Source organism: Numenius arquata, chromosome 12 (genome assembly GCF_964106895.1).
Source record: "Numenius arquata chromosome 12, bNumArq3.hap1.1, whole genome shotgun sequence".
NCBI classification, from domain to species: Eukaryota; Metazoa; Chordata; class Aves; order Charadriiformes; family Scolopacidae; genus Numenius; species Numenius arquata.
In genome coordinates, this window is record NC_133587.1 from 40,856,861 (window position 1) to 40,880,768 (window position 23,908).

The 23,908-nt window shown below is 41.2% G+C and overlaps 1 protein-coding gene across 1 annotated transcript in view; it reads left to right on the forward strand.

Annotated features, from left to right (window-relative positions):
- Positions 1-2,941: 2,941 nt before the first annotated feature.
- MINDY4 (MINDY lysine 48 deubiquitinase 4) overlaps positions 2,942-23,908 on the forward strand; it is a 74,311-nt gene continuing 53,344 nt past the window's right edge. Inside the window, exons 1-5 of the mRNA XM_074157169.1 lie at positions 2,942-3,148; positions 5,181-5,300; positions 6,448-6,656; positions 10,009-10,267; positions 11,298-11,716. Coding sequence (XP_074013270.1) covers positions 3,086-3,148; positions 5,181-5,300; positions 6,448-6,656; positions 10,009-10,267; positions 11,298-11,716 — 1,070 coding nt within the window. The 5' untranslated portion in view covers positions 2,942-3,085. The remainder of the gene's footprint in view (positions 3,149-5,180; positions 5,301-6,447; positions 6,657-10,008; positions 10,268-11,297; positions 11,717-23,908) is intronic.

A 23,908-nucleotide genomic window follows, 5' to 3' on the forward strand; every position in this document is an offset into this window, starting at 1 on the left:
GCTCTGTACCCACGTTGGTAGCTGCATCGACGAGAGCTTCTCTCGGTGCTGCAATATGGACCTGTGGGCACCAGAGGGCATTCCTGGCATATACAGCTCGGGAAAATTAACTTCCAGGAGCTGTTACCTCCCTTTTAAGGAAAGAGAGGTATCAAAAGCTGGCTAGAGGTAATCCTTTGAGCAACCTGGTCTAACGGAAGGTGTCCCTGCCCATGGCAGCGGGGTTGGAACTAGGTGATCTTCAAGGTTCCTTCCAACCCAAACCATTCTGATTCTATGATTCTAAACAGTGCTGTATTTTTTTTTGTAAATGCATAACAATATTCATCTTTTCTAAGAGAAATGGAGGGTAAAAGACTGTAAGACATTCAGAAGTAAAAGCTCTTAAGACCTGAGCTTTGTCACTGCGTTTTATTACACCATCTTTATATTTCACTATCTGCACTTAAGATTTTTCCCCCACATGCTACCCGGGAACATATTGATAGAACTTTCTCCACAGGCCTCCTGGGGCCTCCCACTGCACCATCACCTGCAGAACCCCCTTCCGCAGTCTGTTGCTCTCATCTGATCAATACTGATTTCCTATCCCTCCCAGACCCTCCCCCTCCCCTGGAATTAGGGGGAAATTAGTGTATTGGGTTCACCTGGCAAGGTGTTGGTATCAGGAGGGTGGGGAGTGGCTGTACAGGTGGCCTCTGTGAGAAGAGACCAGGGGCTGGCCCCATGCTGGTTCCACACTGCTCCATGATGGGCAGGACACAGCTGAGCCCATCAGCGAGGCCCGGTGGTGCCTCTGTGAAAGCATATTTAAGAAAAGGAAACCTGCTGTGCAGCAGTATGAAGCGTAAGGGAAAAAAAGTGTGGGAAACAACCCCTCCAGACACCAAGGTCAGCAAAGAAGCAGCAGGAGCTGGTCCAGACACCAGAGCAGAGGTTTCCCTGCAGCCTGTGGAGGAGACCACACCAGGGCAGATATCCACAGTGCAGCCTGCGGAGGACTCTGTGCCAGAGCAAAGATGTGCAGAGGAAGGATTGGCAGAGAAGCTGTTATAGACTGACTGCAACTCCCATTCCCCCGCCTCACTTGACGGAGAGGACTTAGAAGAGTCAGGAATGAAGGAGTGAAGTTGAGTCTGGAAAGAAGGAGGGGTGAGGGAACATATTTTTTGTTTTGTTTCTCACCATCATGCTCTATTTTTAAAATTGACTTTAAATTAAAATAAGTTTCCCCAAGTTGAATCCGTTTTGCTCATGGTGGTAGCTGGTGTGTGATCTCCCTGTCTTTAATCTAGACCCACAGGGTAGCATCTTTACTGCTAAACTGTTATTATCAAATAATTTTGGAATACAGGTTCCTGGAATGAAGGGGGTGAGAGGGGGACATATACTATAGCAAGCATTCTTTTGCATGCTGCATCATATTCTAAGACAACGTAAAATGCCATCGAATTAATGCACAGCAGACAGCCAGTACCGACAACAGTAAAGAACAGTCAGACCCTTTGCATGTTCCATTTTCTAAATGGATGATAAATTAACTTCTTTGATAACCTGAAGGCACATGACAAATTAAGGTCCACCGCAAGGCTATCTTCTTTTCCCCAGATGTCCCCAAAAGCCATATGGAAAAACTAACCAAAACTTGCAAAATGCCATTTCTTCGAGCAAATATTTTGAATAGTTTACCCACCTGTGGCTAGAGCCTCTCACTTCCCCCCAACACAAGCTAAGGCTCTTCACACAGTGGCTGCCAGCTCTTTCACACCCTTGCTTTCACCCCATGGCAGCGCAATGCAGCTGCTGCACCCTGGTTGGGTGTAGACCACTGTGTGCCCCCCCCAGTGCTGGGAGAAGGGAGGTGGAACTCCTGGTCAACAGGCAGGGTCCCCAGCCAGCAGAGCGCCTCAGGACCACAACCAGAAAATGACCGCAGTTCTAATCTGACCAGGCTATAAGATGGGATGCCCACCGGAGACCCCCTTCGAGTGGTTCTCCTTGGAGCTGTGGGTCTACCATCCGAAGCCCTCCCTCTGGATCGAGATGTCATCCAAAGCAATGTCCCAGGACTGATGTCCTCTGGTGAGCGAATATTCTTCTGGATACCCTTGAGCGAGCCCTCGTCCCTTTGGATGAGTGATTACATCCTGTGGGCATCCCTGAGTGAGAGGCCAGCCTTTGTGAGTGAGTGTGTGCAGGCTTTGGAATCATCTTTCTTACATGTCATTCTTATGCGTTGTTGTGTAGTGAAAACTTCCCTAACTGCTCCACCGAACCTACAATTTATGAAATGTTATCGAAGCATTATTTTGGCTACCCCTGTTGTCTCGTTGGTTTTGGTTGTTTGGATTTAGTTATGAATTAAAATTTATTATCTGTATGAAGTTGTTTTGGGGTGCTTCTGTAAAACCACCCAAGAGCAGTCAGATATTGGAAGAGGTTGCCCAGGCTGTGGAATCTCCACCCTGGGCCAAGATCCTGGTATGTGACCTCTTCAACCTAAATCAGATCCCCAGCCCAAAGCGTTACTCACCACAGCCCCTCCCGTTAGTACATGGTATTACTGGCCAATTTAGGTGCAATCTGAAAGGAAAGACTCACTTGATGGATGCTCCCCCCCCAGCCCCAGATGTTACGAATATGAGAGATTCAGCTTTAATTTAGCAGCTGCATTTTTCGTTTGTTTTAAACAAGAGTGCAATTTTACTAAAGAAACATCTATGGTTAAAAGTTGCATTAGTGCAGGAGTAATAGGTTGCAAATAACTATGTAAGCTTCTTTAAAAAAAGAAAATAATCAGAAAACTGTCCCCTCTGAACATTCCTTTCCCAAATGTTATTAATTAAAGCAATTACCGAGATGCTTGCTGCAGCGTTACACCATGAGCTTTTTGAATTTTAAGTCTATCACCGGCTTCCTTCCCAGGGGGAGGAGTTCTCCCAGCTTCCGATGACACGGTCTCCAGAGCAACATCCAGGGCTGCAGCGGTTAAAAGCCGCCCCGAAGAGCGGCGATGCCGGCGGACTCCAGTGATCTGTTAGATGGAAGGAAAGAATACGCCCCCTAAGCACACTTTGGGCTAAAAATGGACAACTCCTTTGTGGAAGAAGTGGCTGCATCACTGGTGAGGGAATTTCTCAGTAGAAAGGTAACTTGTCTCGCTTTTCTCCAGCTAGTACAAATGAGAATGACACATGAAAAATGTTAAGTGGTAAAAGACTGCGGAGAGCTGGGAGGAGGGGGGGACTTCTTCCAGCCTGAAAGCAGCCAGACCCGAACCGTAACATGCCTCTCGGGTAAGTATCTGCACTACATTTCCCACAATGCCCTTTCCTTGCTGAATATGGAAGCCAGCTTCCTGCTTGGTTGAGAAAGCCTTAAATCAAGCAACGCTGTTTCAGGTTTGTTGTTGTTTGGTTTTTTTTTTGTTTGTTTGGGTTTTTTTGTTTTGTTTTTGTTTTTTGTTTTTTTCTCGTTAATTACCGTTCTTGCTATTGTCCTTGTGTTTACAACTTTCCAGGAAAAATACGTAAACAAAAAAAAAAAAAAAAAACAAACCAAAAACCAACAACAAAAAAACCCGGCAAAAGGCAGCAGTGCTAGAGGAACCAGTAACGTGTTTTAGGGTTTTTTTCCCAGTTTTCAGTAACAGCTTTGCAGACAGCAGATCTATCCGGGGGAAGGGGACAGGGAGAAGGGGAGACAAGAGGCCCTTACTTCTCACAAACTTAATGCCGTAAAGGAAACTTTATACTGTGCATAGGTGTGGGGAGCGTGGGATGGAGCAGAAGGAGAGGCACCTTCACATTTCCAGGTGAAAGTAGCTACCGCCTTGTATTTATGTTAAATCCTAAGGAAATACTGCGGATGCCCAGCCCAGTCAGCCCCACAGTGTCAGGAATGAGTTAGCTTTTAACAGAAATTAAACAGACGCTGCTTTATTAAGTGCTACACAAACCTCAGTTTTCTTCATCTGTTTTGCATCCGGTCTCCAAATGCACATTTTCGGTTTTCGTGAATGAAGCTGAAGCATTTGCCAGCAGAATTTCAGATGCAGAATTCATCATGTGCCATTTACTACCAGAAGCGTGAGAGGTTCAAGTCTGTCTGTTCAATTGACTGCAGAGATTTTTCAAACGAAAGACATTTATATTTACGAGTTAGATACATGTAAATGGAAAACCAAATAAAAGCATAAAACAGACCATACAGCTCATAACAGTAATTTATACTTGAGTTGCCACATCTATTTCATACTACATACTCTGGAGCCTAACCCAAGTGGCACCGAGAATCCTTTTTTCTTCTTCACAAGTGTTCTCCTGCTTCCCCCAAAGCTTTAATACACATCAGAGCCGACTTTGAGAACCATCCTTTACTTGCCACAACTTCTCCGTAGTTCCCTAAATCTGAGCCAGACAATCCAGCTGCAGAAAAATACAGCCTTTCTTCTAACAATAGCCTTTCAGAGAAGAAATCAGGACTTTCTCTCTCAAAATGGTGGTCTGGTGTTGGACCATTTGAATTAGTTCAGGATCTGACTCTGACGTTCCACAATAAATCAGTCTCTGCCTCCAGTCAGTGAAATGTCTGTACGTTTTGTCTCTGAAGCGCCCACATAAGCTGATTACAAAGTAGTTAAGAAGTCTGAAGATCCCAAACTGGCTGATGCTGTGGAGAACTGACTGATTTCCATCCTGAGACTGACTGGAATAACCTCAACTCTTGGTAAAGGTTCTGAAACCCCGAGGGTTAGAGTACCTCTGATGTTCAGACTTTTTAATTACTCAAGTCAGAATCACATTTATGAAAAGTTGTATCACATCTTCATGGAAAAAGCAAACTTAGTATTTCTGGAACTATTTGAACTAGAAGGCCAGGTATTAGCAGGAGCCTTTGTACAGCCCGGTCTGTCCCATGAGGCAGTTTAGCTGCTGAAGTCACGTGTGGGGAGGTCTTTTTTTTTCACACTCAGTAATTTCCATCCACAGACAACAGAGCCACCTTAATTATTTTCACATCTGTGGTCTGTAATAATGCAAGATTTTACCATTAAAGTACAGGTTCTAAGGGTTAGCTTGTTACTAAGTTTCATATTACATCCAACAAAGCCAAGAACAAAAGATTTGGTAAGTTGTACTGTCTCAAGTACTCTGAAATGTGACACTTTTCCTTCCCAGGGGTTGAAGAAAACCATCACTACCATGGACCGGGAACTTCCACGTTCTGCACTTAGCATCAATAACAGGAATGAACTTCGAAATGTCCTACATCTGCACTCCTTGTACAAGCAGAACAAGGTAAGGAAACACATCGTGCTCTCCAAAATGTGGTATCAGATCCCACAAAACTAGGCCAACCAGGTCAAGACTGCAGTGTATGTCCGAACTGCAGAGAACTCAAGCCGGTGTCCGCAGCCAGTACTGCTGCGGACACACTGAGAGTTCTCTGAGGAACAGAGGACATTTAGGTGAGACTGGAGCTCACTGAATGAAGCTGAGAACCTGGCACTTCAGGAACCCTTCTTACAAACTGCAGCCTCTAATAAACCAGGTGCGGTTATTCACTTTAACACCTTTCCCGTTGTTACAGCTAGATTACTCAAATTTGGAAGTACACGTCCATATCTATTTGCAACTTTATATAAGACCTGGCAGATAAAATTACACTTCTAGCATTTATTATTCTTTGAAATGTAATACGGACAGCGATATTTGATGTCAGGGGTATCAATGGGTAATTTGGCTTAGTCCCTAGACCCAGTGCTGTCCGCTCATGACTTAAAACATGAGACTATTCAGTAAGGCACTTGGAAAAAAATCAGTGTAGTTATATCACTATAGCAGACACTGTAATATTTTTTACTTAAGCCCTAAACTTCTACGGTGTTTTATGGGTTTTGGTTTTTTTTAATGAAATGCTCATATACACAGTACACTTCTTCCAGAGTACTGTTGAAATACAGTGTAACAAGCAGGGTGCTGCCCTATACCAAAGAGTTATCCCAAGCACAGGAATAGAGTTCTAGGGTCCATGCTTCCCACCAAGTTCTGATAAAATAAACCACAAATACCAAAAACAGGTACTAAAAATACTTGCAGTTATTCTTCTGAAGTTGACCAGGTAACATTAGAAAAGGTGTATTCTAGCATAGTTACCATATTTTGCAATGTTTATCCAAAATAAGGAATGACAGAGACCAGTTGCTTCTTCTGCATCAAGTGCTAACTTCGTGTAATGCAGCAACACCTTTGAGCTATGGACATTCCCTAGCTGACACCTTCGACCTTCCTGTATCATTTATTCTTACATCTAGCAGCTCTCTCTAGAAAGCAGTTAACGTGTTCAGCTACTCAACAGTATAAAAGGAATATCCTCTTTTAGGCTGCAACAAGATTAACAAAGTTTCAGTGGTCACCAAGAACTTTATTTTTCTTTTTTGGACAGGCAAAGGAGAACCCACTGAAAACACTTCTTGAAATTATTACTAATTACTTTCTTGAGCATCGTGGGACTTCCCGAGGCATCAGTTCAAGTTCTGCTCTGTCAGCTCCACAAAGTAAGAGCTCAACATCTCATCCCCCTGACATCTTGGATGAAGACCATGTGTATGGGAATGCCACCACGCCTGATGAAAGCGAAACTCAAGCCTACAGGTATGTCTCATTTAGAATCATAGAATGGTTTGGGTTGGAAGGGACCTTAAAGTTATCATCGAGTTCCAACCGCCCTGCTATGGGCAGGGACACCTCCCACTAGACCGGGTTCCTCAAAGCCCCGTCCAACCTGCCCTTGAACACCTCCAGGGATGGGGCAGCCACAGCTTCTCTGGGCAACCTGTTCTCACCACCCTCACAGTGAAGAATTTCTTTTTAGTATCTAATCTAAATTTCTAATTCTAATTTTCTAATCTCTTTCTCTTTGCCCTATGTAGTTGCTATTTTTTTTAATTACATAAGAGAAATAGCGTTACAAGATTTATCATTTATACCTGTTATCCTAGTAATACGATTAAATTTCCCAGATTATTAAATTCTCCTATGCAAGCCACCCTTCAAAAATGCTCTTTGTGTTCCCTACCAGTTACGAAGATTGATAATCTCAATCACATCTTCCTGTCACTGAAGTACATAGAATCTGAACTTTTATGCCTTGTAAATTGGAAATACTCAAATGGAAGCATATTCTAATGAGAAACAAACCACCTGCACTCAAACTACAGGTATATTCATGCCTTAGTCAAAAGCAAGGCCTACTATCTTAAATTCAGTATTGTTACGAACAGTAGAGGTTACTTCTATGCTGGAAAATATGTGAAAACAGCATGTAACCAAGTCTTTCAATTGCGCTTATTAGTGCCTCAAGGAAGAGTAACAGCCCTAACTGTGCTTCAATAGCTAGCTTTTAAAATCGGCACAAAGGAGTAATTCACCTTCTCAGCCTTGCCTCTCAGGGAATTAATCTAATTTTATTCCTCATCCTAAACGCAGCATGCTCAAAGTAGCTAAGTCTGAGCATCAGTCCTTGCAAAACCCCAGCAAGTCCTTCCTTATTGGGGAAGAAAGCCAAGATTTTGTAAGTTGATGCTACCAGCTGAGAAGTGACACTTGCAAAGGAGGCAGTGCAGAAGAATTAGCTGCTTCTCTTAGATATAGAAGCTTCTGGCATGTTGTCATCGTCTCTCCCCCTGTCTGACACAATTCTACCTCACGCTGCCTCAGAGCTCATACCTGCCTCACTCTCCTTCCCCTAGCCACTGCAAGGTGTTTCCATCCCCCCTGCGAGCCTCCCCAGTGTCTGCAGGCCTTTCTCATTAGACCAAAAAGCTTTTTTCTTACAGAGAATTCCACTAGCAGCCCTCCGGCGCCAAATAGCAGCGCTCAGCTGAGTTAACCTGCCCCCTCGCTCCCCCTACCGACCCCCAACAAAATGGCGGCCGCCCCCCCTCCTTCAGGTACTCATAGCCCGTAGTGCGCATGCGTGGTGGCAGCTCTCGGGGTGGGAGCGGGCGGCAAAGCGAGTGCTCGGCTGCGGGCCCAGAGTGGCCGCCGTCGCTCCGGAAGCGGTGCATCATGGGGCCGCTCTGCCCTGCGCTGGAGGGCACTCTATGGTTTTAGTCCTCCGCTGGCGGGAGGGTCAGGCGAAGTGTGAGTGTTGAGTTGACACCCCACCTCACACACAAACGTACCCTGACACACGTACACGAACACACAAATGGAAATTAGCAAAGTAAAGCCATACACGCTGAAGCAATGGGGAACGGTGTGGTGCTGTGAGGAAGGGCCCCTCACCGGCATGGCGCCGGCACCGGCCCTCAAGGGGCGAAGTATCCCCCAGGGCCCAGGGGGGTAGGGAGGATCCAGAAATGGCAAGATTAAAGGAAAATCGGAAAGGAAAAACCAGAAATGCCCAACCTGTTGCGTGTATACCAGCTTGGGAATGTTACCCAGCCCCACACTGACAGCTGCCAGCTCCGGAGAGGGCAAAACCCTGTGTTGACTTGCAGGTTTCCATATAAACCCTGTGTGATTTTGTATGTATTTTCATGCCTTCATAAGCACTGGTTATCCCTTCCTGAGGTGGGAGAGGCTGGAGGCACAAGGAAGGCGAAATGTGCTGAGCGTGTATGACAGGGGGATGTGGTTTCGGGGCCTGTCCTGATATAAATCAGTATTTGTGAATGACTTTTGTTCCAAAACCATCTTGAGAATCCGAGCCTGGGACACAGGTAAGCACTCCTGGGGAAAAGAGAATATAATTAGATTCTTCACTGGTTCTTTATTAAAGAGGCCTCTTTCCTTTTAGCTTACCTCTTGAAGTTTTTATGAATGTCTGTAACTCTTAAAACAGTCTGACACACTGTGCCCTTCGGCAATGAGGGGTTATGTGGTCCCAGGTTAGGAATAACAGCCCTCAGATTTCCTAATGCTCCCAGAGATTGGACATGTTCCCTTCAGTTTACATATGGAGCACGTCTTCACAACACGAGACATACTACTTCAATAAACAATTTGTAGCCGGTTAAATAAGGGAATGTTTTTGTGATACAAGATGCTTTGAATGGTGGAATTGTTACTATGAAACAGGGTGGAGGAAAAACATCCTGAAGTGAAAAACGGAATATAAATTTATCAACCTACACAAAAGAGGTCTCAGTGAAGTGGAAACTATTCAATAAAAGAATTTCCATTTAACAGTGATCTAATATTATGCAGACGGTGAAACAGACTCTGAGGAAGACAATCAGACTTGATTTCTTACAGGCACAAATGATGACTTTTTAGTGAGAACATGGTTTGTTTAAAGATACTTTAAAGAAGGAAACGCATATGGTGTTGAACAAACGAAATCACAGGTCAGGTGAATTTCTCCTGCTTTTCAGAGAAGCTTGTTTATAGCATTATATATGTGTAGGAAACCAGATGCAAATAGTGAACTACACCTTGTGATGCTCCCTGGAGGACCAGGCTGAAGAATATGGAGAAGGTTGAATGACAGCAATGTAGCAACCTATTGTCAAAGAAAAGCCCAAATACAAAAGTACCTCTCTTTTTGAACTAAAGTAAGCGGTCTGCATTTGAACAAAGAGTGAAAGGGATCCGTCGAGTCAGTCTAAGTTATATGATAAAAGAGAATGTTAGCAAAAGCGTTAACAAATTTTCAGACTGCCAACCAAGCAGATAGAGAAGGAATGGGAACTGCTGGTGGTAACTTAGGACCTGTCTGGTATGATATATGTAGTTTGCTTTCTGTTATGATATGATACATATCAAAATAAGTAAACATAAGATTAAGGTGTTACACATACTGTAACCAATAATAATGATACTGAAGTAATGTCCTGAGCATCTACATATAGATGTGTAAGTGAAAAGTGGTTGTATTTGAGAACCATTGCTAGATAACAAGTAACTGACGGCAGTGCTTTAATTAGCCAAGCAGATGTTTTCGTTGATTTCATTGTGCATTATGTTGCTGTTTGAAGTTTTGCCTTTTCCTTCCTTGTAGATATGATGTTGAGAATCCACCAGATAGAGTCCTTCCATCCAGAAAACATCAGCACAAAAGTGAAAAATGCCACACAGGGACGATACACAACAGCCTCGTATCCTCTGATGGGGATAAGAAGTTAAAAGGTAGTCGAGAAGATTTAAAAGCAGCAACGATTTCTGAGGAGCTGAAATCCACAGTGAAGGAGAAGCCAAGGCTCAGGTCTGGTCTCATTGTCAGAGGAATGATGGCTGGACCAGTAGCCAGTTCCCCAGAGGTGATTTCCAGCACTTACAAAATACTTGGCTTGGCCATGGATTTCATATCTAACCTTCTACGATAAAGTAACTTGCAAATAATATTAACATGACTGCTGCATGCTAATCCATTAAATCTGCAGTCTGAGTATGTATGTTAAGTTAGGGCAGTGGTTCTGGTTAATTCAGAACTTCAAACTGTTTCAGATACAACCACAACCCCCTGCTTGTCTGTGATCTTAGGTTACAGAATTTCTTTATAAATCTTTTCCATTTTTGATATCTCTTACTTCTTTACAGATGGGATTTTCAATTTTCCTAGGAAAATTACTTTTTTTAATCTTAGCAGTATCTACTACTTTCAAAGTTTTCTTAGCCATGATTTATTCAGGTTTATCTGAAACCCCACATGTAATCAGTAGGAGTTTAGAATTGAAGATTACTTTCAGTTACAAATTTGTTTCTAAAGTGGTCCAGTCAGACCATATTCCATCAGTAGGTGTTTTCAAAACGCAGATCTCAAATTCTTGCCTCTTTTTTTTTTTTTTTTTTCCCCTCCATGCTGCTTTTATATAGACAGAAACTTTCCCTGTGTAAAATTAGGGTTGTAACAATGAGAAAGTGAAACATTTTAAACATATGTTTTAGATAATACTGAAGAGAATATAAAAGTGAAATGAATTAGTTGGATTTTTCTAAATATCTCTGATTTGGAAATAAAGACTAGATACCTGTAGTGGGCAGTCTTTCCAGTAAAATGTCTTGTATGTTTTGGTTTCCTCTGGGATAGATACAGCCCCAAAATTAAGCTTTTAAGAGGCATTTTGTTGACAATCTTCGGTAAAAGAAAGCAGTTTTTTTAAGGTGTGCAGCATTTTTAATACTGTTCAAATTTTAAGTAAAAGTATATGTCTTTTCTTATTTATTATAATTTTTTTTTAAAAAAAGAACTGACGTACTATTTAACTTGGTTCCCAATAATGAAGCAATTGCTTATCCAGAAATTAGTGATAGAGCTTTCCTTTGTTTTTCATGTTTACTTATTTCTAGGATCTGCAAAAAAGGAGGCTTTCAAAACGGTCTGCTAGCGTAAGCAGCACAGCGCAGCTCAAGGGTGAAGAACATGAAGAAAATGACCTGAGTGTTCCAACTACTGATTTTCAGGGAAGTAAAGGATCTTCAACACAAGTAAATATGAAGCTGGCATCAAAGACTATGTCAAGCTTACACACAAGTTCAGCCTCTGAAAAACTAAGAAACATCCCCAAAGATACAGATGACTCTTTTGCCAAACTGCTGTCTGAAAGAGAGAGGACCAAGACAGAAGAAAGAAAATCAGTTCTGAGCTTTGGTACAGACAACAATGAAAAAAGCCTTAAAGTGAGTGCCCCCCACAGACATTCAGGGACTGGAAGAGAGAAGAGAGAAAGGTCGCTCAAGAAAAATGAGAGTCGGTTGTCAGGCCACAGGTAAGAATATTTGTAAGAATATTATATTAATACATTGATGAAATCTGATGCAGGACTTGCAGTGACTGAGATGCACCCTCTGATTTCATTGAGGGGAAGTAGCTGAAAGAAGTGAGGTACTGAAAGGCAGAGAAGCTTTAAGATTTAACTTCCTAACTGTTGAATCTCAAACCACTCAAGACTCCTTTCTTGGTCACTGGAGAGACCTTAGAGGTGCTGTTTTCTATTTACTGCTTCGAAAAAGAGCTAGTTACTAGTTAAGACTTAGACCACTTAGACATCTAAGCAGTACAGGGGACTCCCACCTAAAAAAGTCCTTTTAACTCTAAGTATTGCAGTGGTAAATCCAGAAGGGCTCAGAGGATAAAAAGAAGGAATGCCAGCCAAGTGCTGGCAAGGGATATGTCCACATGGTACAGTGCTGCCTCAAGATATCCAAGCCATACCCAAAGAAGCTGGTTTAAGTACCAGCTCAGTGCTGTACGCACTGTGGTGTGGCTTTGAAGCAGGATAGCCCGTGTCATTGCAGTATTTAGATTAAGCCCAGTTAGCATACACACACCATGATGTGCAGGCACACAGCTCCTGTGTCTCAAGGTATTTTGTTCAAAGCTAGCTCAGATTTCTTTTTTATTGTGTTGCGTTGCTTCACTTTGATATAAAAGGTTTAGAAGAGCCTCCTTCTGTGAGCTCCAAATACGTATTTTTGGCTTTTCTCTGTTTTATAAACTTAATTGATTTTTTTTTATTATTTTTTTTTTCTGTGCAGAATTTGAGAAGAGTGGAAGGCATGGGATTTTGTTTCTTTGAGGGTTGCTAAAGCAGGAGGACCCAGACTGCCACATCTCAAAGTTGGCTTTGTAGCAGGGCTGTGACTTGGGTTGGGTTTTGAAATGCTTCAGGTTGAGTCTTCCATCAGAGTTCAACCAGTCTGGGTTTCTGAACCTCTGAAGATGCTTGAGGTTTGAGCAGTGCAGGGCAACTATGCCCTGTCCATGCAGATATAAAATCAGCATAATAAAAGCTGCTGCCTCATTATCTAACACTCCTCATCAGCAGCCCTCAAACAACGTTAAGCAGGGAGTGAATATCACTCTGCCCATACTACAGATGGGAAAACTGAAGCAGGTAGAGAGCATCATCCATACTACAGGTCACACGTGTCAATAGTAAAGTCATCCATAGGGCTCAGGCACCCTGAGTGTTGGTCTTGAGGTGCACTCCCAGTGCTAGAAGTAAGCGTGGGTTATGATTGGTAGAAAGATTTTCGAGTTTATATCACCTGTTGCTCCATAAACTAAGGCACATGCCAACTTCCCCTTCTGTGGGCCATAAAGTAGTATTTCTGTTGTGCTAAATTTAACAGCAGCCAGGTTTGTTGCTTTTTTTTTTAAGCACTGAAAAACCTCATTAATATGCTAAAACTGCAACCATAATTTTTTTAAAAATTATTATTATTTTGTCTCCTGTTTAATTTCTTTTAAATCTTGAGTCACAGCGCATTGAGGTCCTGTTGAGGTCATGAGGAAGCAATGATATATATTAGGTGTCTTTCCACATTTATACTAGGGGCTGTGGGAATTAACAAACTGGGGGTGTACTGGAGGTGCAAATGGGCCGGGAGTGGCACTTGCTTTCGGTCTGGACCAAAAAACCGATTGAAAACAGTCACTAGTGTTATGCAGTTATTTCCCTGTGTTAGCTGACTTAATTTGTAAAAGATTGTTGAGTAACAGGCCGAGGTACTACAGTCTTAAATCTAAAAATCCACAAGAGTTCAGGTCTGCATTATGTACCGTATTGGAAATCTGAGCCATGTCAGATAATGGCTAAACCCAGGCAGTACAAGTCCAGCTCTTGCTGAACTGGAACCGGTGCTTGCAGAGCCACCTTTGATATTCTGCTTCCAGAATGATTTATTAAGTCTTACGTGGCTCGGTGTGAATGCAGAGAGCCAGCTCATAAGTCACTGCGGAAGCAGAAGCAACAGGGTCTGACTCCATATAACTCCTGTTTCATACAGCTTGACAGAGCGTATAAGGTAGTAGTAACCCATCACTTCATCCTTTCCACTTTCAGGATGGTTTATTACTTCACGTTCAGCATAAATTGAGGTAGACCATACAGCTTCAGTGGGCTTTTGACAGCTCCCCAACAAAGCTGAGAAGAGTAAGTGTATTCCTGGTATTTCATAATCAATGAATATATAGTACATTATTTATGAGTATCAAGGGCACATTGGACTGTATAAAATTCTTTGGGAAGACTGTGTCTGACCGAGAAATCTCTTGTTCTAACATCACTCAGCTGTAGTTGGACGTGCTGACACTTCCCAACCTTATGCAGTAGTTGTGGAGCGAGCAGAAAAGGAAAAGCTGTGCTGAAAGGGGACTGTCCCAGTGCGCCCTTTTCTGCAATGTACTGTGGTACTGGGCTCCATTGCTGTAGTAAATGGTTTGAAATAGTTTCCTTCCTTCAGAGGACTGGTTTGGTTTCAGCAAGAACAGAAGAGGGAGCTATTTCCTAAGCAGAGTCCACGTAATCTGTTTCCAAAGCAAAACAGGGACATTCCTGCCAGATGAGTTGAGCTAAAGCCAGCAGAGCATTTGAATTCACGCTGAGCTCTGAGCTCCTGAAAAGTCTCACTGAAATCAGCAGGACTGCTGATACTCCTGAAGTTAAGTGGGAGTAACAGAGAGTGGAAGTAAGATCCCAAATAAACATTGACTGTTACAATATAATGTCTGGCTCTTGCGAGACTTCTGTTCCTTTGGCCAAATCTTGCAGCGTATGAGAGCCTTTAAGGATTTGGCCAGAGTGCTTCATCATTTTGAGAGATGAAAAATGACAATATCGGAGCAGATATTTGTCTGGATTCTTTTCCTGTCTCTGTTACTGCTACCTGATGCTACTAACATAAGCGCTAATTAAATATTTAGATGAGTAGCTGAAAATCTTTATAGGATTAACCACAGCTAGTTCACTCACAGGCATCTGCAATTCTGGTTTTGTTTCCTACAGAAAAAATAAGGACGTACAAATCATATTTTTCCTTGCATTTGCTGTACTTTTTCATTCTCTTTTCTCATATGCAAACAATGCTATTGTACGTACAGGCTGCAGGCATCCGTTATCTACGTATGAGGAAAAAATGAAGCAGACCCACTGACATGCTTCAGAAGACAAGCTGAATGTTATCGAATTCATGCTTACAAATTGAGTAATTTAGGGCAGAAATACCTAGCTATAAAAATATCCTGGGGAAATACAGATACACAGTATTTCAACTCAGACGTTTTGAAGAAAGAAATGATCATGCATCAGCTATCTAATAGGTACTACATGATGTGTGTATGTGGGGGTAGCTGTGTCGGGAGGCCAGATTTGTGACTTCATGTTTCAGTCTTAGTATATCAACGTGAAGTTAGACCCCTGAGTACCATATTTCACATAAAAGATTATGACTAGATGATCTATATGGTCCCTTCCAACTCTAAAAAAATTCAGTGAAATTCAGTGAAATTGCCCTAATGAAGACTCGGAACTTCTCTCTTTGTTCAAATAGATACCATTTTGCTGTCTTGACAGTGAGGAGGCATTTGGATTTCTGCGATGACCCGAATTGAATGCTTGCCTGCAAAGAGGGCTGTGTAATTCAGGAGTGAACACTTAAGTTTTCCAAAACGGCAGACCAACACACCCACCACAGATAGGAAAAAAATGTACAAATTCATTTATTTGCGTTGCTATTGCTGCAATTCCTTGTTTCTTTTTAGGAAAATGGAATCAAGTTAGTGAATCAGTCAAATGAAGAGTAATGATACCCCTGTAGTCTTTGCTTGTTTGTTGAACTGCCACTGCTGAGAGCATCTGCTTTCAAATTCAGGTAACTCTAGTGATGGTTTAAAAGGGCAGTGTTTAACTGCAGTTACTACCTAATTGCTCATAACTGTAATAAAATACTGACTTTTAATAGAAAACCATGTGTTATTTTTTCGTTATACTCCAGAGTTAATGTTGATCCCCTTGCAAACATACTGTCACTACATAACGAGTGCACTGCATTTCTTTAATCACAGAAGGATAGAGGTGAAGAATAATTTGTTCACCTGCATCTTCTTTTCTCTGTATAGTAACTGGCAATATGATGTCTGAACTCTTCCCCAGAAAAGGGAGAATAATGATGGCAAGGAATTAGAACATAAGGATTATTTTCATCCTTGTTTTACAGAAGAACAGAAATTTTTGTTTTGTTGGATCAATGATAACTCTCTGTGTCCTGATTGTATTCTGTTCCGTGTCACTAGGAGTTACGCCTTAAAGAAGGTATAATTTGCTGTTCAGTTTGCATCCTGCGTGGGTGTAATTGTGAATGCAATGTATATGCCTTTCTTTTTAAAATTCCTTCATTTTTAATTAATCCAGAAAAAAAAAAAGCAATATATAGGTGGCAGCAAATCTTCATGTATCCTAAGCTATAAGCAAACAGCAGCTAATTCAATTTCTCGATTCATCTTGTTTTCTTTATTGTACCATATATGTTGTGGTGTTGGTGTAGTTGTGACCACGCTGGTTCCTGAAAGCTGTAGGTACAGGAGGTTATTATAAGGACAGTATTTCAGTCTGAGTTTGAAGCTTACCTTTCTCAAGAGTTGGATGTTTGACTTTTCGTATTCCATGGCTTTAGCTTTTAACAGTTCAGATATAATGTTTCAGTGGCCACAGTAAATTTCTTCTTTCTTGCCTAAACTACGTAATAGTAGTACAGTCATGAATTTATGAAGTAAATAAGGAAAGGTAAAGGTTTGCTTTGACAGAGAAGTCACGCAGCAGAAGTAATTATTAGTAAATCAGTTTGTGATACTTTTTTATGTGACTTTATCATGCAAAGGTAGATTGTTGATGGGTTTTCTTGTTGTAGAAACTAATACAATGTACACAGCACTCCTATTATTTTACTGTACAACCTTCCCTTTTAAGGAAATGAAAAATGTTTCTTCAAGAACGTATGGAGACAAATACATAATGTAATATTTGTATACTGGTACCACACTACACACACAAGCTGTATACAGAATTATGTCAGTAATTCCTCCATCCTCTTTCATAGCGATTTTATTGAACTTAACAAATTAAAAATGACATTTATGTCTCAGTGCCACTTCAGTGGAGAACTTGAAACCACATCTATCTTTTAGGTCATTTTGATGCTGCTGTTAATAGTTCATTCTCAAAGAGATATTTCTCACTGTTCTCATTTTTGTTGAGTCCTTGTTCTTCTCAGAAGTGTGAGTTGTGTGCAAGGCACAAGCAAAATGTGGATGACTCACTACTTTTTAAATTTAATTATTTTGAGATTTTCAAGAGAATCAAAATTTATGTATTTAAAAATATACAATTCAGGTGAATGATCCAAGATTCTAATTAAAATTTGGATATCTGTAGTTATTATTTTTGTTAAAATGCTGCATATTCCGCAGGCATTTGAGAGAGACAATGTTGAAGGAACAGATTCAGATCAAAGGCAGCAAACTATTAAAGACTTTCCCAACTCTTTTAACCTGGGCAGAACCTTGAATGGCAGTGAGGAAAGAGTCTCTGCCACCTTTAATATCTTGAGGTGGGGTCAACTCTCCCTTGAGCCGAGGGGGTGGACCAGATGACCTCCAGAGGTCCCTTCCAACCCCAACCATCCTGTGATTCTATGATTCTCCTTAATGCTGAGTCCCCTACAAGAATGAAGTATTTATCACTAAACTGAGCACACAGAATAAAGAATGAGGGTCTATAGCGGAATGCTATTCATGATCTTTAGGAACTGTAAAAAAATAAATAGCTATTGATATTGCTGCCTGACCTTGGATTAATATCTTTCTATTGCTTTTCCAGAAAAAACGTGGTGAATAATGAGTTATTTGGGAATGCTAAATGGTGTTAGAAGGTCAAGATTTCTCCATGTTTCACAGCTTGAGCAAACAAAATTGGGGAAAGGCAAGAAAAACCACTTCACAGCAGTTGAGAAACAGTTCTTTTGTCTTAGCTACAGAGACATACTACAGTTGTTGGTAATGCAGCCTCTGAAGTTGAAGTGCTCTCCTAATTTTCCGTGCCCCTTAATTCTGTCAATGTAAGGTGTGGTGGTGATGTGGAAACCCTCCAGTTCTCAGCTGAATAGTTTCTAAATGAGTAATTCTGAGCTGTGTTCTGACTGGGCAGTTCTGCAGTACAGTGGAACCACTTTATGCTGAGTTTGATGGGCAGATATTATCTGTAGACCTCAGTTTCACTTCTGGTAGTTAAGAACAACATACTGAGATGTTTGAACTTCTAGTTTTCATGTATAAACCCAACCACCCTCCCTCCCTCGGTTCCAAGAAAAATAGCAAAGAAGCTAGAATCAGAGCAAGAGAAGAGAAAAAAGTGGGGAAAAAAAAAAAAAAAAAAAGTGGAATCAAAGACCCAAGGGAACAAAAGGACTTAGCAATCAGGACCTGAAGTTAAGGATTTCTTGCCAATTTCACAGAAACTAAAAAGGAATGGCTATCAGGCAAAAAGAAATGGGAATATTGTCATATCAGAACAAAAATTTCCTCCTGCCATTAATGAGCAAAAGGATACAGCAGTGGATCGCATCGTCCAAAAGCAGAGATCTATAATACAGTTTCAATAGCAAGGAAGATAATTGATTCTCCACTCATCCTTTCATTGTGAGCAATCACCCTACTTATCCGGTTCTTCTAATTGCGTCTGCCGTACCCTCCTTTGCCTTGCCATCAGTCTTGGCTGCAAACTGAATGTGAGCTAGTGGTTTCCTTTCAGAAGTCTGCCAGTACAGATGGATATTTCAGACAGTTGGGACTGTTTTATGAGTGTGTAGCTTGGCTTCGGATGCCTTTTCCAACCAAAACCTAAGTATCTCTGATGCATTTCATCTCCACCACCAGGAAAAGCAAGAACCAGTGAGTCCAGAGCCAGAACTTCTCTTCCTGAGAAGAGAAATTCCTCAACTGAGTTCACCTTTGCTGCACACTCTTTAGTGGTTCCCAAAATATCACTCATTATTTGGTAATAAGACCTTTTCTAGCAGTGCTCTGCTTTCTAACACGAAATGGGCAGGGTTAGTGAATTGCCACAGATACCAAGTTCCTTAGTGGAACATTACTCATATTTCATAGAATCTTAGAAATTACAGATGGAAAAGACCTTTTAAGGTCATTTGTTTCTATGGCAGTTTATTCATTGCTATATATATATTTGCTGTAATACTTTTTCCAGGGTTTTTTCTAGTCCAGTCTTAAACCACTCAAGGGACACCTCTCCCCTGAGAATATATTCCAGTGTTTAACAGTCCTTAAGTCTTCTTCCCATATATTTGCCTTGAATTTGCTTTTTTCTGCCCTGGTATCCATAGCTGAAGTTGATTTTTGTCTGCTCTTTCTGTTCCTTGCTACATATTCGCCTCTGTTGAATTACTTCTAAATATTTTTCATGCTCCTTTAGGCAATTTTTGTCTAAAACTTGTATAGTCTGCTTGTGTTTTCATCTTTCCTGCTCTGAAATTTTGCTCTTGTTTTTCTGTTAGGTTTTATTGATTTGTTTTATATTTCTTCCATGCATTTAAGGACTGCTCTAACTTTGTCGCACTCTGACTTTCACTAATACAGGGTAAGACCGTCACCTGCTGCTCACGGCATGATTCTCAGCATTATAAAATCACATTAACACATTTGTCACTGCAGTTTGTCACAGGCATATGCCTTCTTACTTTCAGTTTCAAGCACACTGAGTGCATAATGCCTCCTTGGTGTTTTAGTGTGTTTTCCTCTAAAATGGCCTTTATAGTATAATTATGAAGTCAGTCTAATCTTCTGTTTTAAGGCAATACGTGCTCCTATTTATTGATAGAAAAGATACCTCCCTTCAACTCCCTGCATTTCTGTGTAAGACTGACAAGGAGTGAATGACTTGACTTTGCTTTCTGAACCATGTATTGCTTTCTTCATCCTGAGAACCAGGATGGAGAAAGTACGGAGACCAGTACAGGTGAATCCATTGTGTTATTGAAAATTCTGGCCTTTTCCCTTTCATATACTCTAACAAAAAGTCCCTGAAAATTCATTTTTATGGAGGTAGGAGATCCTTGGAGGAAAACAAAATACTGATCTTCTTCAAAGAAATCCTTTAAGTCCTTAAAAAATATATGCAGATTTTTTATATTCTTTTAAATAACTGAGACTTTCAAAATAATATTTTGAAAGTGTTATGGTCCTTAAAGGATTAATATTCATGCTTTCTGTTATTAATGAGAATAAACCAACTTATTTTCTGTGTAAGGATCAAGCCATGACTGAATGGCTAAAACTGCCAAGATCTCTCACACATTTTTATTCTGCATCATTCCTGGCCACAGGCTGTGCTGATTTACATTTGAACATTGGCAGAGGATGTTGGCCATGAGTTTCTGAGTGAGTCCAGAGCAGGATTTGATGTTCCCTCCATCAGCATAAGCAACAAAGCACAAGCAATCCAGGAGGTTGCTGATGAGGTGGGATCAACCCTCCCTTGAGCAGGGGTGTTGGACCAGATGACCTCCAGAGATCATCTTCCTGACACAAGCGATCAAGGAACTTTTCCTGTGACGGTGAAAACGCTGGAACAGGTTGCTTAGGGAATCTGTGGTGTCTCCATCCTTGGAGATAATCAAAACATGACTGGACATGGGCTGCGGCAACTTGCTCTAGTTGAACCTGCTCTGAGCAGAGGGTTGGACTAGGTGTGCTCCAGAGGTCTCTTCCAACCCCAGCTATTCTGTGATTCTGGACTCGTGACAGAAATAAGAGAACTGAAGCAGCTGCCCTCTTAAATATGGGCTATCACTGAAACAGGAAAATACAGTGCCTAATGAAGGTTAATATGTGAATGTCAGGTTTCATAAAGATACTAATCAACATTCCAGTTTTAATTGTATTGTTTAAATAAAATTAAATTTCCAACTCAAATGAAAAATAGTTCCAGCACAGTTCTGTAATGTACATTATTTACCCAACAGTTACGATTGGCTCTGGTCTTTTCTGCTATACGTTTTGTTGTAAAAATAGGTTTTTTAGGAATAGTGAATGTTTAAAAGTCTGTACTGTTTGCCTAATGGGCAGTAATATTTCACTGTTATATAGAAAATCAGTGTGTCAGATGAGATTGCTTTTTTCCAAAATAATATCTGGCATTTTGGTAAGTAATAAAGTTTTGATCCTATGAGATGTTGAGTAGTTCCTAAAAGTACTCATCACCCTGGTAGCCTATTCTGTGAAATGAGGTCTGAGCTCAGGTGGCCGTAGTGTTATAAAGTAGAGCTTGTTGAAAATCAGTCAGAGAACCCCAGCTGATTTCAGTACTCGATGACATGCAGTGTATATGAGCAATATCTGAGGAATTCATCAAATTTTTCCCACTATGGGAGGAAGAGGATGTATTGGGAAATGGTGGCATTTCTAGGAAATAGGAGTTTAGTCAGAATGCAGCATTTCAGATAAAAGAACGGAAAGGAATGTGGAGTTGGAGCAACCTAATAGTAAATTACCTTTTCATGTTTCCTTCCACCTTTGTCTGTGATCTGTGCGTAACACCAGGCATTGTCCTTAAACCACACCAAGAAGCACATGGCATCATCTCAAGGTTTCATTAACATTTCGGTGTGGCTTTGTAGGCAGGAAGCAGAGTAAGAATAGTGTGGTCGGCACCTTCCCTAAGAGACCAACCAAACCCTCCTGGAGCATGCTCAGCTGCCAGCTGGGGAATAAGTCTTTATTTGACTCTTGCAGTTGGCAATCAGAAGAATGGCTGTCAAACAAAGTGGGGTCATCTTTGGGGAATATGAGTTTAACTGGTCCATATACAAAAAGAGAGAGAGATTGTATTTGCCAAATCACTCGGTAGTGAAAACCTTCAAGAATCTGGAGTTGCATAACACCTTTTATAACATAATGCTTGGACCGGAAAAAAAGAACCTAAAATAAAAGTAACTATTGTGACTTTTGTTTTGTGCCAATGGATTTATGGCATCAGAGCCTTCGACATAACATCTGTGTGTGCTGCCATTTGCCCTTTTAGTATTTTTCCAGCACTCCATAGGAAGAAGCACTTTGCAATTACTGGAAATGGCAAATGGCTTCTGTATCATTTCTTTATTTTTGGAAAGGATGTAAAAGTGGAAACGTCCAGCTCATTGCCTAAAATGCATTCAGTCCAATTGAGAATTTGCCTTGTTCATGCAAACATAGAGGGACTCCAGGTTTTCTCAAATGTAAAGCAAGAACAGACAGTATACATCCTATTTTCCTGGTAGAGCTTCACACCACGTTCTTTCACTGGGTCTACATACGAGCATCAGGGGAGCACGGTAGGAAGCAGCGTAAGAAATTACCTGCTCCTTAAAAACTATCAGTAGTTGGCTGGTAGCTCAAGGAATTTTTGTCCCGCTATGTGTTACTCTCCCTAAGGTTACTTTACCAGAAGGTAAAATGTCTGTGGAGTACGTGTGCTCACCAGTAGGCTGTTATCTGTATTCACCTTTTTTTTATAATAAAATCATAGAATCATAGAATGGTTAGAGTTGGAAGGGACCTTAAAGATCATCGAGTTCCAACCCCCCTGCCACGGGCAGGGACACCTCCCACTAGACCAGGTTGCTCAGAGCCCCATCCAGCCTGGTCTTGAACACCTCCAGGGATGGGGCCTCCAGAATTTCTCTGGGCAACCTGCTCCAGTGTCTCACCACCCTCTCAGTAAAGAATTTCTTCCTAATATCTAATCTAAACTCCCCTCTTTCAGTTTAAAACTGTTACCCCTCATCCTATCGAGGTAAGAGAACTATCCCACTTCTCAGTGTAAGCTCTTGTCTTCTTCCAATTTAATGTTTGATATTAGCTTTCAGGAAGATAATTTATTTTGCTAAAATCATCAGGTTACAGTGGTTTGGACTGCTAAAAATCTGAGGTTTCTGAGAGGAATTGTATATATTTGTGTATGGCGTAACAGCAGAAGATAGTAGGTTTGCACTGTGACTTCTAGGCATCCTTCTGACACTGAATTGTTATGCAGAAAAGATATATGCCCAGTAGAAAACCTGTTGTAATCAGGCTGTGAAAATAAGTTTTACCAACGCAGTCACCTTAAAGCCGCTGGTGATCAGTGTTTATTTTTTAAACCCCTTTGTTTATTTGACCTCTTGTGTATGGTAGTATAAATAGGAAATAGTGGAATGTACAGCCATTATTGTGCCGAGAAGTGCTTTCTCTGCGAGTTCGGCTATTCTGCGTAAATTCAGTTTTCTGCAATGCATGGAGATCAGATAGGAATGTTCAAATATTTAGAGAAAGTACTGTATAGTATGTTTATAATGAGACATATTTTCTTCCTGTCCCATTTTTCTGCCGTGACGGATGACTTCCCCCTTCCTAAGTATTCTAACTGTATGGGTTTACGTGTACAATAAATTTTCTTGGAACAGTAACCATCTGCTGACATGGAAATTGCAATAAATGTCCTGACAGTGTTTTGAGAAACAAGTTCCCCTTAAGGAGGGAACCTACACCTGCAAAAATACCCCACTTAACCAGAAAACACCCTACATCAATCTTTGATGTCAGCACTTTCCTCAGCTTGATGGGAATTTCCTTGTGCCTTGAGAATTCAAAACACTTTGCATCCCGGGCTTGGTTCTTCCTGGAATGGGTGTAGACCCAAAATCTTTTAGACTTTCCAGAAAGCAATAATGTTACAAAAACTGGTGCCAGGTGAGCTATGTATGAATTGTACCAAAGTTGACTTTATTTTCATTTATAGATCTTTTCAGATGAAACACTGCCGAGGAGAAGTGTTTGGGACGACAATGAGTCAAGGGTCCTAATTTGATGTACATGCCTAAACATAGGGGTATAGTGCTATTTGAGACTCTAGGGTACCCAAGACATCTAATGAAGCTGGGAGATATAATACAGTACCTATAGGAGACTCAAGCCCTTCTAAAGCAGCAACTGAGGCTGGATTTGATGCTGTAACCTGTAGTGCTGCATTCTTAAGTGTTAAGAGCTCTGTTTTTGCAAAACTGGATCAAAATGGGTTGGCCTAGGAAGAAACACATTATTCTCTAGGAAATGAGACGATAGTGTGCAATCTCAAGCAGAACAAAGATGT